The 13,587-nt window shown below is 40.3% G+C and overlaps 1 protein-coding gene across 5 annotated transcripts; it reads left to right on the plus strand.

The window, feature by feature from the left end:
• Positions 1–580: 580 nt before the first annotated feature.
• Positions 581–13,227, plus strand: mbd1b (methyl-CpG binding domain protein 1b). 5 transcript variants are annotated; one of them, XM_026168829.2, is made up of 17 exons: positions 581–758; positions 1,248–1,824; positions 3,316–3,456; positions 3,609–3,744; positions 3,844–4,130; positions 4,232–4,314; positions 4,466–4,509; positions 4,684–4,824; positions 4,920–5,000; positions 5,086–5,106; positions 5,199–5,291; positions 7,957–8,118; positions 8,215–8,394; positions 8,531–8,611; positions 8,702–8,785; positions 10,518–10,610; positions 10,699–13,227. In XM_026168829.2, the coding sequence occupies exons 2-17, from the start codon at positions 1,400–1,402 to the stop codon at positions 11,155–11,157; spliced, it is 2,511 nt and encodes an 836-aa protein (XP_026024614.1). In that variant the 5' UTR covers positions 581–758; positions 1,248–1,399; the 3' UTR covers positions 11,158–13,227. The 5 variants fall into 5 exon arrangements, with proteins under 5 accessions (XP_026024614.1, XP_080157565.1, XP_026024612.1 ...); XM_080301439.1 differs by having other exon boundaries at positions 583–758; positions 4,469–4,509; positions 10,690–13,227; XM_026168827.2 differs by having other exon boundaries at positions 586–768; positions 10,690–13,227.
• Positions 13,228–13,587: the final 360 nt, after the last annotated feature.

A 13,587-nucleotide genomic window follows, 5' to 3' on the forward strand; every position in this document is an offset into this window, starting at 1 on the left:
GTTAAAGGGATGGCTACGAAGATGACACTTTCGGGATGAGAGGCTTCCCTCCCTTCCGTCTTTTGTTCAGTTGTCTATTTAATCCCGCCCCCTCCCACAAGCCCCGCCCGCTTGAACAAGTCATAGTTGAACTAAGGTACAGTTTAATTAATAACGGTGAACAAATGTTAAAAAGTGGTAGGTAGTATTACAGCATGATGCAGTCTACAGCAGAGCTAGGTTAAACTGCTTTGCGGTGATTTGGCACTTATATGGGGTACATTTTTCACTTAGGTGTTACAAATTGAATTAAAAAAATGAAACCAGTGTTTCTTAAATACGAAGGTATTTTTAGGTGAGAATTTTTAAAGTTATATATAAAAAAGCAAATATAAGCATAAAAACTATGTTCACTTAGGAGAAGACGGAGCGGTGCCAGTTAGTTGCTTTTGTCTTGCTGTTGGCAGTGAACACATACACGCGCGTGAAATAACGATGTACTCATTAGCGCGTTTTGTCCCGCACCTTATTTATACACACACACACACAAAGGGGAGACACCACAGAACACCTTCACCGCATCCAACGAACAGTTCCGTGCTACCCTCCACAAGCTAGGGGGAGTTGCATCTTGAGTGTTCCGATGTCTTTGGTTGTGTCCAATGCCACCGTTTCCGTAGTGCTAGGTGCAGGGTAGCTATCAACGTTAGCTCTAAGTGAATAAGGGGAGCTACGTGTTGAAATCACTATCCCAAACATCTGAGGAATATTACCTAAAGGTGTGTGTGGGTGCGTGTTTTTTAGAAAACCCAAGTGGCCACAAACCTTTGTAGTCCGGTAGCGATAAACAGCTTCTATAAACATCATTTATTTCAGTTTATCGGATTAGAAATCATCCATGGAGATATGCGATAGCTAACGGAGGCTAACGTTGCTCTCGCTTATAATGCTTTTACTTCATCTAATCTAGCGTTGATGTTACACTACTGTTTAGTGTCTCGCTAATCTCAGTGTCACCAAAATATCCGCGCTGCATGTCAAACAATGACACAACTTGAAACAGTAACAAAACTTAGCAGTTTATGCTAGCTAATGCTAACGTTTTGTTTGCTGGCTAACATTGCTATATTATAGTCCCAGCTAATGAACTGTGAATAGATTTATTTCGAAACTAACTTTACAATTTCTCAGCCATTTAGCTGTGTTAACCGTACATGCTGTATAGATCATTTTTATAATCAGCCTCGATTTTTCTTTTTTCACCACAGGCTTTGCCATGATAAATTGACCAGCTTTCAACCAGCAGCCGCACACATTTAACCTCAGAGGCCAGGACATCAAGGGGCACTGTGGACATAAACATCTTTAAATGGGATGCAAGACGAACTATAGAGGAAACTTAAATTAAACTTGTGAATCAATGGATGAGGAAACGCTTGAAAGCCCACTCCAGGGCACAGAGACTGTGGAAGAAGATGCAGGACAAAACGCAGAGAAGAACAGCTGTAAAGGAGACACTGTAGAAGAGGATATAGGACAAAGGTCAGAAAAGAAGAGCAGTGAAATAGATGAGACAAATGAAGCAGCCCCAGAATCCTCAGATGGTGTAAATGCAATAGGAAGCCCCAGCTCTGGTCCCATGAAAGAAAAGGCAACAGAGGAGAAAGAGGAGGCAAAATCTTCTGGTGGTGAGCCTCCTGTTGACTGGTTTGAGCCACTTGAAGATGATGATGATGATGCCGAAAGCAATGATAGAAATGATCCAGAGGAAGAGAGTCTGGCAGGAGAAAGTGAAAGGAGCGAGAGTGTGGGTGGCAGTGAGAGCACCTTCAAAAAGATATATCAGTAGGTTGAATAATGTTGTTCTTACTATCCTTTGTGGTCATGTGATGCTGTAGTAATATTTACTCATAAAGTTGCTTTTTCTCTAACATGCTATCGATCATATAAGCCCCTGCAACACAGAAAGGTCCAGGTGATCAGACTGTCACATTACTGCCTAACAGATGTACAGTACTGTGCAAAATTCTTGAGCCACGCTAAGTTTTTAATATTTTACAGAAAAAAAAGAAAGAAATTAGGTGCAGTGAATTTAATGAAATGTGCAAATATACATACAGTGTTTTAAAACAGAGTTTGTAAAAAGCTTTAAAGTTACAATTTGGTTTGACCGAAAGTGTCAGATTTGGATTCATCACTCCATAAGACTCGAGGTCTACTTCTTGTGTAAATTGGCGTCCACCGTTCCCTTCCTTAAGAATGGCGTCTTGACAGCCCACCTATGTGTGTTTGACGACACTTCAGCGTCACTCAGGTTCTGTTTCAGGTCTTTGCTGAAATTTTTCCTGTTCCTTAAGAACATGATTTTCAGATTCTCTTTATGATTTTTTTTTTTTTTTTAGGCTGAGACATATTTTGTCTTCTGCTTGTCCCGTTTCCTCAAACTACTAGTAACAAAGTACCAAAAGGTACAATTTGAAACAATTTTTTTGTAATTTCTCTGTTATGTTTAGGCAACACTAGTTCATCTCTTGAGTTAAAAGTAACCTTCAAAAAGCCTGAAGAAGTAACCCTCAGGACCACTTTATAAAGAAATCCCAAGACCGTCTGGTTTCATGAAAGCAAAGTATAAAGAAATTAGAGATGGCTTATGACTTTTGCACAGTACTGTGTATGTTACAAGCTCTTTTGGTGTTACTAGAGTGTGCATGGATTCCTGTGCCCTCAAATAGGATGCAAACTCTAATCGTTAAAATAACTACCAAAATATACCTGCCATGTTATAGAAAACTCTAACTTGCATTTTATTTTACTTGATTGATTACTTTCCTACTGTGAGGTTCAGAGGATCGACATATCTGTGTCACGGTGTAACCGATTGATGAAGCCAGCAATTTGGGAATAGGTTTAGGTCTTTTGCTGTAATCTGATAATGAGCAGCATTATCTTAAATATTTTTGGACTAAATTTAGATGCTATGCTGGTGAGCAAGCACAGGATCCCCTTTTTTACCATTGTTACTACAGGGCGGGCAGTGGGGATGCATGCGTGCAAAGATGCTGCACAAGCTTTATGACCATTTTAAGCATCAAGTGTATTTTCAAATATTCAGAGGAGCTACCAATGAAAACAGAGCTTTAAATGTCTTATTCATTTGAGCTCATTTCAAACTTCAATGCAACTTTGCCTGTATCTGGGAAAATAACTTTTATTTATTATATTATTATTATTATTATTCATCATGTTTCTCAGGGTGATGTATTTGCAGTCTCTTTTCCCTCAATGTGATCTAAACATTTCTAAAATGTTTGAGTGTGTGTCTTCTTTTAAATTCAGGCTTCATGCACCCCGCCGTAAACGATCGCACCCTGATGAGGGATGGGTTGAATGCCCTGCACTGGGGGAGGGCTGGAAGCGCAAAGAGGTCGTTCGGCGTTCAGGATCTAGTATTGGCCAAAAGGATGTATATTACTTAAGGTAAATACGGCCTTGTAGGAATAAAGAATCCACCTGTACAGTTGTTGACATATTAATGGTGCTACCTTTTACACTCCTCCTGAAGTGTGCACTTAATATCAAAGGAATATTTTGGGTTTTTTTGTGGTTGTAATTATTTTTCTCCTTTGCAGTCCTCGTGGTGATCGAGTGAGAAGCAGAGTAGAGCTGATTTCAGTGCTGGAAGGACAGGACTTGTCTAACTTTGAGTACAAGACGGGCAAATTCTACCATGGCGAAACACCGCTCCCAAGAATTCGAAGCAGAAAGGTGTCGCTTGGTGTTATTCTTTGTATTTTAAGCATGAAGACACTGAAGATTTGAACTGCATGACTTAGAGTCTGCTATCCTCACCCTCTCATCCTTTAGAGAAAGGTCCGCGAGCGATCGTCCTCAGAGTCCAGCTGGATGGAGAGGGGAGAGGGGGCAGACACTCCTGACTCCCACCACAGACTAACCCCAAGCCTCGGGTCTAAAAACGTCAACTCCAATCATTCAAATGCCCCCTTGAACAGTACAGTGGGATCGCCGAATCAAGGGTCTCACAGTGAGGATCCACCTGCAGAGGATAAAATTAAACTCCCTGGTCCATCGTCATCTCAGCCACGTCCGCTCCCTTCTATAAATGGAGAGATCGGGTCAGAGGACAGCATACTGTGAGTCTGTTACTACGTGCAACATAACACCATCATTACAAGTGTCAGCTTCTCGTGATAACTTGAGGTTGGGGGGGGGGGGTCATCATGTGTGTCTGCAGGATCTGTGCCAGATGTGGCATTTCCTTCACAGGCACGTGGTATGACAAACAAAGAAAGAGGCCCTGCTGTCCCTCCTGTTGGGGTACGTTGGTGCATAAGTGTGTAGAATTATAAGTGAGAGGCAAAACTGCATCAGATCTATATCTGATATCAAAGGGAAACAGGTGGCTGAAGATGGGGTGAAATATGGATTCTCCTTGTAACATTACCTACAATTTTTTCCCCACTTCCAGCAGCGTCAAAGACAAAAGAACACCCAATGATTCGCTTCAGAAAGGTAATGTAACTAATGCTCAAAGGGTGCATGCTAGTATCGAAATGCTCTTAAATTCATTTCATTTCCCTTTAAAATTCTGATAAAACTGTTGCCGTGTGTCTTACAATCCACATTTCTCATGAATGTTATTAAAGAAGCAAACTGTCTTTCTCCTTGTGTCCATGCCACATGTAGTGGATTCCTTGTGGTCAGTGCGTGGGATGTCATAACACCGACAATTGTGGGCAGTGTGCCAATTGCAAACATGGGCTGCAGAGCCCAGAATCCCGGAGACGCATATGCCGAAAACGCAAATGTATATGTCCTATTCGCAAGGTAAACAGCTACACACTGATTTTTATTTATTTCTATACTTTTAAATTACTTTAGCATCAATATTGCTTTCTTATGCATTTGGTATGTTCTTCCAGGGCCCTGGAAGTGGAGGCTTCATGCAGCAGAGGCCTTACAGTGACGTTTCAGAGACATTTGACGACAGCATGAGTTTCCAGGTATAAAGTCTGTATAGTCTGAATAGTTAACACTTTGATTGGCTTTGTTTCCTGTATTTTCTAAAATGTTCATTTGATTTTACAGGGTGAAGTTACAGATTCACAGGTAACACTTTTCTGATCTTATCAAATGTGTTATTTATAGCATCGTGCTGAACAATCACTTTCCTTACTCATACTGATGTTGTCTTCACACAGCACCCCAGTCTCAAAAGCAGTGACACGGAGAACTTCTCAGTCAATGTGGATGTTGATGATGAGGATGAGTTGTCAACCGATGACGATGATGATGTGAGTGTTTTAGGTCTTTTTCTTTTTTAACGTTTGCATAAAGGCATATATCTTTACCACACACAGACACACGGTAGTGACACATTTCATTGAAGCTTTTTAAGATCCTGAAAGACTTAGGAATTAGTAGTACGATTTAAGAGTGTAGTAATGGACTGAAACGGAACATGGCAGCAATGCATCTACAACACGTGTCGAACTCCAGGCCTCGAGGGCCTGTATCCTGCAGGTTTTAGATGTGTCCTTGATCCAACACCGCTGATTTAAATGGCTAAATGACCTCCTCAACATGTGTTGAAGTTCTCCAGAAGCCTGGTAATGAACTAATCATTTCATTCAGGTGTGTTGACCCACGGTGATATCTAAAACCTGCAGGACACTGGCCCTCGAGGCCTGGAGTTTGACACCCCTGATCTACAAGGATGCCAGCTGCCGTTAAACGCCGAAGAAGAAGAAGCTGTGTCCGGTATTGTAGCTGTGTCCAAATTCAGGGGCCGCATTTGTAGGCCGATTACTTTACAGCGACGCAACAAAGGCTGTCCAAACTCGAAGACTTCTCCAAATGTGGCCGACAAATGCGTCCTTAATTTCCCCAGATTTGAAGGATGGGTCGGGTGTATACTTTCATTTTTGGAGACGAGCTGGCTGGGAGGTCAAGGTTCAACTCCCGGCACATCGTTTTCAAACCGTCCGCGGTCTTTCGCTGTTCAGGTTAAACATGATATATAAGTCACTTAGATAACTTAAAAATGTTATTGTTTGGCTTTTTTCAGTGTTTTGTTTGCTCCTGATTAATCAGTTTGGCTGAGATCAAAGTTATAGTTTTTACACAGCTGAATAAACGTCAAACAGAAAACTGATTAAACACAAGTGTGAGATGGTTGAGAATTTACTCCAGTGTCCTGTTACATTTTAGATAGCAAGGAGTAGACGGCAGAGTTTATTAAACTCCACCAAGAAAATCTGCAAATTTCATTAAAAGTTTAATAAACTATCATCTTGTCTTTATTTTTGGTTAGCACATACCTTAAACACTTCAAGCTTTAAGCTAATGATAGTTATATAAGAGCAGATGCATGCTGGTGCAATAAGCTGTACGTTTTACGTCCAATGGATGCATGATTTGATTAGTCGACTAATCGCAAAAATAATCTGTGACTAGTCGACTATCAAAATAATCATTTATGGCAGCCCTAGTCTGCACAGTGGGAACAGTAACTCAGATGACCACTTGTGACAACCAAGGTATTCAGAAAAGGATCCCACAGCACATCAATCCTTGAAGCCGATGGCCTACAGCAACATAAGACCGCACTGCATGCCTCTCCTCTCAGAACATGAACATGGAACTGAGGCTCCCCAGTGAGTCAGGATTTCTGCTACAACATTCAGACAGTAGGGTCAGAATTTTCCTTAAACAACATGAAAGCATGGATCCATCCTGCCTTGTATCAACGGTTCAGGTTGGTGGTGGTGTTACAGTGTTATGGGGAATATTTTCGGAGCACACTCTAGGCCTCTTAGTACCAACTGAACACCATTTAAACATCATTGTAAGTGTTGTTGCTGACTGGATAATGTCACAAAGCTCATCTGAAACTGGTTTCTTGAGTTCACTTTACCCAAATGACATCCAGATAGGGCTCCTGTGAGATGTGGTGAGATGAGACATCTACATCAGGAAGGTGCAGTCAATAAATCTGCAGCAACTGTGTGACTAGATGATGTCAATGTGGACCAAAATCTCTGAGGAATGTTTCCAGCACCTTGAATTTTTGCAGCATTTCACAACAGCAACTTCAAGTTGAGTTGAGTGAAAGTTTGTTAGTGTTACAGTTCTGTTCATGCTGGTTTTATATGAACTGCAACGTAACAACGTTTCATGTTAAAAAAGGGACACATCTTAACAATACATGCAACAACTCCCAGCTGATGTGAGGACTCCTCAGGCTGTGATGGGTGGGAGAGAGGTGAATACATTTTAGGAATATATACTCATTAGCCAAGTTTCCATCCACGTTTAGTACAACTTTTAGCAATATTTCCAGAATGTGTAAATAAATGAAAACATTCACAACTGCTATAAAAATATTAGGCTTTAGGTGGATTGTGATCAACAGTTGGGGGCACCAATTCTGCAGCCTGGTGTCATTAAACTACTGCAGAAGAAGAAGCACCAGCCGAACCTCAAAGAATGGAAAGCCAATATGGGAAAACACAATGACATTTTTTTGCTGTTTATTAATTATAGGAAAGTTACAGCCTCCACTTTGTTCCACATCAGTGGGATTGCTGTTTCATTCAGGCTGATTGCAAACAATAACTTTCCTCCCATATAGACAATCTCCCCCTGTACCCTTTAGACACCTCAGCACTAGTTGGTTAAAGACTGTTGGAGTCGACTGCACTTTTTTTTTTTGTCTTTAACTTTCTCTTTATTCAACCAGTTAATTAACCAGAATGATTCAGTAAACATTGAATTTTACACATTTTTACATTTTGGAGATTTATGGTGGAAATAGAAGTTGTGTAATTCCTAAGACACCTTTTGCCCATAGTAGCCCGTACTTGTCGCGTATCTTTGATAAAAGTGTGTCTCTATTAGTGATTTCTTCACTGTTGTCTTGTTATTTTGACCCAATTGTGTGAATTTTCTTGTTTTCAGTGGCACAAAAAGCGGAAGCGACGTTCCTGTGGAGAATGCAAGGCCTGTCTCTGCAGGAAAGACTGTGGCACGTGTGATTTCTGTATAGACAAGCCCAAGTTTGGGGGCAGTAACAAGAAAAGGCAGAAGTGTCGCTTACGACAGTGTCAGAGGCAGGCAATGGTAAGACTGACAGATGCAATTTTGTAAAATAGTTTTTCAATGACACTGCTTCTTCCAGTATTTATTTAAGTAAATTCCTCTGCTTCTACCTGGCAGAGGCATTTGCTGCCCTTCCAGATGGGACAAGGTGACTACGGACCAGATGGCCCACTTCCGCCAGGCCGGCCTAGACCTCACTACACATACAGTCGCAAGTTAGGTTTAAAGAAAACCAAAGGGTCTCAAATGGGCTATGATTTAAGCGACAATGAAGATGATGACAGTAATTTACAACCAGTGAGTGCCCAACGCCTCTGGTCATTTATTTTGTTTCCTCTTTGCTCATAAAGATTATTTTTGAGGTCATTTGGCAGCTACGACTCGATCACCCCATTAATTGTGAACCTGACCTGGCTTTGCTCTGCCGTTGTAGATTAGTTGGAGCTCGTCACCTGTGAGGTCTAGCAAAAGCTTTTTTGACACGAATGTGAGAAACCACCAATCATCTATGCAGGTTTGAAATCAGATCTCAGTCCACACATATTTTGACAAATGCCCCTCATCTCAAACAGAAACACGATTTCAACGTAACGCTGTCTTTCAGCAGTTGAATAATTCCGAGTTTGGAGTGCAGAACGGACTGTCAGACAGCGTCCCTCAGATCAGCAACCACAGCAACCCCCACCAGGTAAGTTTAACTTAAACAAAAGCGTTGCTCTTTCTGATCCTCACCAAGAGGTTTGCTTCAAAGGTCTCACAGCTCTGTTATAAACTGTTGCGCTTTTCTGGCTGATTGTGTAAAAAGCCGACCAATGCCGAACGACGGCACGATCCTCACTCATCACGAGCCATCAGCCTCCTACTTACACTTTCGTATCATGAACACTTACTGGAACCCCGTTTTCTTAAATCTGTGGTCTTTTTCTTTTTAACCTTTGCTTGGTAATGAAGTCTGAACAAGTAAAGTGTATAATGTCAGGGTTGTTGCTTCTTGTTACAGTTCTCGTGGTCCTTTGCTGTTGTTTCAATATTTGACAGCATCATTTAAATGAAGCTTTTGAGCAGTTTGCCTTTATTGCAGTTTTACAGAATAGAAGCATGAAAGACAGAAGGGTTACAAAATGTAACAATGCCTTCAACCTGGATGGATAAACCAGAGATGTTGCAGTGATTCGGTTTGTGTCTAAAACATTTGGCATGAGGCCACCCACAAAAGTTAATGTGATCTGTTGTAATGTAATGGCTGCGTTTTGCTGCCAAGCTGTTTGTGCTCTCTACTTGTCACCACCCTCTCCTTGGCTGTCCTTCAGTTTGTCCTTGTGGTCACTTGTTTTGCCAGTCAGTTTATGGATGAACATATCTAATTTTCCACGATTTATTTCAAATATGATAACAGTCAAAGTTTGTTTGGCCCTCCTTATCTAAACTATGTGTAGGGAAGAGTGTAGATTTCCTTTTTTGACACTTCACCAATTGTTAAAAATGTGGCCCTTTTCATACATGTATCATTTTGTTCATGGTTTTCATTGAAGCTATTTGATGTTTTCCAGAGGTGGTGTTGGTGTATACACAGAGATAAAAGAATTTCTGCATTTGTCACAGCTGGTCTGATCTTCTTCTACGTCATAATTATAGACAAACACAATTTTGCTAAAGTAACGGCATAGTTGCGCACATCTTTATATACCACAGTGTTTAATAATTCAATACACAGGCTAACCCCCCCCCCCCCCCTTTAAACAATAGACTGTAAATAAAAGATGGCACCAAATAGTTTTTAGCAAATTGAATTCTTAAATTTAGCTTCACAAATTTGTTCTTTTTTTTTCCTTTTTTTTTTTTTATTTCTTCGAGCCACAAGTGAGCATATTTGGATAAAAAGTTAGGGTGCTGAATTGTAGTTAGCCCTCGCAAGATGTGTTGGCATGGTGTATGAACTGTATGGATGTATGCAACAGACACAGCTAGCTGCTAAGTAGTACAAAGTAACAGTTTAATAATGTCAAATTATGTAAAATTCACCCACATACAGTGGTGTGGTGTTGTTTTATTTATTTAATTATTTAACCAGACTTTAAGATTCTGTGGGATCTGACTTGTTTTATGAGCCAGCCTCAAATAGCAACTTGAGGAACTACAATGTGTTTGTACAAGTTTATTTGTGGGATTCCCAGAGGCTGCTACCCGATACTTCACATAATCTCCATTAGTAGCACCAGAGGTTTCCTGTAGCTGCAGACTTCCACAAAGGATCCATTTCTGTCTTCAAACGGTTTCAGTGTATTAATAATAAACTGCGTTGTTGGACTCTGACACAATTTGATGTGCAGGTGTGGGCTGGGTGTAGTTTAATATTTATAATTTTGCATTAAGTTAAAGACTAAGGCCCCACTCTCATGAGACCAACTTTGTCAATACAGGAGCAGCAAAACAGATGGGATGCAGAGAGAGCACAAAGTGCCAGAGAAGCTACAAAGCAAGTTGTTGAAGAAGACGAAGATGAGTTGCCCTTGGTAAGTGTCCTGCTGAGGCTGCCTGTACCCCCCAAAACAATCATATGTGTATGTATTGTTATTCGTTTATTGTCTGCAGATTACACAGATCTTCAGCTTGGCTGATAACTCGGTTGGGACTGGTACAGATGCGGAAAACCACCTCATGAAACTACTAGACTCTTTACGGTCCTCTGTACTGCCCATATTGTGGTATGCTATAATGGTGGAGGGCCCGCAGCTGCAGCTCATCCAGTGTTCTAAGCAGTCCAGCATGACTGACACCATGGTGCTGATCGACCCGGGCTTCTTCTATCAGGTCACGGTCCAAAAGCAACCGCTGCTCCCCACCCACCCGCTGTACGACTGCTACCCAGCACGTCTAACCTCGGTGACTGAGGTGGTCAACCTGCTTTTGGGTCTGGAGAAGTACTCTGTGTGCCAGGGGATGCCTCCTAAAGAACCATTACATTATAAAGACCCCATCATACTGGAACGGTCATCAACATGTGATTTCTTGGTGAAGAAGAATGTGGGCATTTGTAATAACTGCAGAGCACTTCACTGACTTCAACATCATCACAGACAGAAATGGCGAAAAATGTGAGCAGAGTGGAGACCACTGGTTTTCTGGTGACACTTTGTCCCATTTTATTGTAATTTTTGGTGATGATGTATATCAAAACTTTACAGACTTACCTCTGGACTGTAAATGGTTTATTTTAAGAATCACCAAAGGCATTTCAGGAGTTGTGACGTTATAATCCAGGCGTGTTTCTTCTCAGATGTTTTATTATGTAGGTGTAGGGCTTTTCTACTTGACTGTTATGTGTCTTGGCTTTGGCAGTGTGTTGGACAAGGCTGAAGTTAGCCCTCTGTGTGGTTAGTGTGCTGTTGGTTGATTCACACTCTTACTTGAGGAATATCCCTCGCCCTCCTTACCATTATTCCACATTTTAGTAGCCCTTTTAGACAACTGTACTCCTAGGAATTAGCCCACAGGTTTGATTCCCAGCATTAACACTGTTGTCATGCTACCGGGTTCATTCATACTACATACGACAAAGTTAATAGAAGATTTGTTTTGGTAAAAACAAGTGTGCACCTCAACTGCTTTCTTTTTTAATTTAATAATATATTCACTAGTGTCATCACTGTTGTCACTAGCACTCCATTAGCTCTTGCTTGATGTGCTCCATTTTTGCATTTGCTCCCAGTGACAATACTAAGGCCAGATAAATGTGAGTTAGAAAGGGTATCCGGTGGCAAATCAGATGTGTGGATCCATCTGATGTGGCGACCACTTGGGAAATAAGGGAGCTGCCAAAGGTACCCTTCTATTAGAAATAGTTATTTAAATTGAATTATGTGATTATTTCAAATCCATGACCATTCATACTGGATTATAATAATGACATGTTGATTCTGGGCTGAAATTACAAGCATTTTTTAAATGTCTTAATCTGATTGCAAAGTAGTCGATTATTTGATTGGCTCTTCCGCTGAAGGCAGAATGTGCTCCTAGCAGCAGCGGGTGTGGTGTGATGAGTTTCATACGACCTTTAAAAATGCATTGACGTTGTCCCATGACAGGAAAAAAAAAAGTACAATTCCCTCCTGAGGTTTGTTCTCATAAATAAATAACTTTAATCTCATAACTTGTTGGGTAGGTCAGCTTTTTTCTGGTAAATCTAACCTACCCTCCTTTTTTGCTTTCACAGGGTGAGTTTTTGTGTTTATATTGCAACAGAAATATCTGAAAAGTGGGAAATATATCATCACAAACTGGCCTAGTATGGACATATTACGCTAAATTTGTATTCACCCTATTACTATGACAGTCTAAAGTCATTAGAGCAAAAGCAAAAGTTCAGACACGACCCACAAGCTATAAGTAGGAGCAAGCCGCTGTTTTAAAAAGACCCAAGACATCTGTGATAGTGATTATCCAGATTATCTCGATTTCAGCCCAATGTCATGTCGAGTGAGAATATTTCACAATATATCCACTGAAAACTTTATTCACTGACCCCGTACTTAGACTTGACACTAAAAACACCTTTAAGATCTCAAAACACAAAAAACAGATTAAGATGAATGTAGTTAAACATTCCTCACAAATCTTAAACTAAAACCCAGCAACGGGATTTCAGTTGTTGTGACTGGCAGCATGTTAGCTGAGAGCAGAGAACACTTTCCTTAAAGGTTTAGTTTTGGTTTTGCGAGGTTTTTGTTGTTTTTGGAACAACATGCTCTTGTTAAACTGATGATGTAGCAACAATCGTCATACAGACGATGACTCGTTATAAATCTGAAATAATAATACGCACTTAACGAGTGTCCTTCCGTCTCTGTTCTCGAGTAGTATAACACTTGGCCTTTAATTGTATTTTCAGCTGTATAATGTGTTTTGTTTTTGTTTTATAAGTGTATAATAATTCACCCCCCCCCCCTCCCCAAATTACAAACCTCTTGTAAGTTTTAACAATGTGAAATTTTATACATTCTTGATGTGATTTTTTTTTTAATTATGTTTTCCTCAAGTAATTGTGCATATGTTGAAATATTTGGGAACAGTGGGTTATTCTTTAAAAAAATATTATTTAGTCTTTGAATTAAAACATATTTGAAGAACTGACACAGGTTTTCCTCATTTCTGGTCATTTTTGTCTTTGTGGATGTAATGTTTGGCGATAATGTTATAATATTTTGTATTATTTTACAATTTGCCAAATGTGTCTAAATCATCAACTGAGTAGAATTAATTGACTTAAACTTTATATGCAGTAAAATCAATTTATGTGGTTGCTGTCTGTTAATTATTGATTTTATGGTTGAGTCAGTGGAACACATAACCTAAAGAGAACATATAGCCTATAAAGCTAAGCAAGCCTTAAACATACTTTGATCAGTTAATATAAATCAGATTCTAGAGAGAGTTCGTGTAAATTTGACTGCAACAGTGTAATGTTCAGAGTTCAGCTGTGCCTTTAACAAG

This window comes from Astatotilapia calliptera, chromosome 5, assembly GCF_964374335.1.
Source record: "Astatotilapia calliptera chromosome 5, fAstCal68.1, whole genome shotgun sequence".
In the NCBI taxonomy this organism is placed as follows: Eukaryota; Metazoa; Chordata; class Actinopteri; order Cichliformes; family Cichlidae; genus Astatotilapia; species Astatotilapia calliptera.

Excerpts from the sequence above, each read along its gene's own strand:
- mbd1b (XM_026168827.2), top strand. The coding sequence starts at position 1,400 with ATGGATGAGGAAACGCTTGAAAGCCCACTCCAGGGCACAGAGACTGTG. Across the intron at positions 1,825-3,315 it reads ACCTTCAAAAAGATATATCA|GCTTCATGCACCCCGCCGTA; the intron begins GTAGGTTGAATA and ends TTTTAAATTCAG. Across the intron at positions 4,131-4,231 it reads GGGTCAGAGGACAGCATACT|GATCTGTGCCAGATGTGGCA; the intron begins GTGAGTCTGTTA and ends GTGTGTCTGCAG.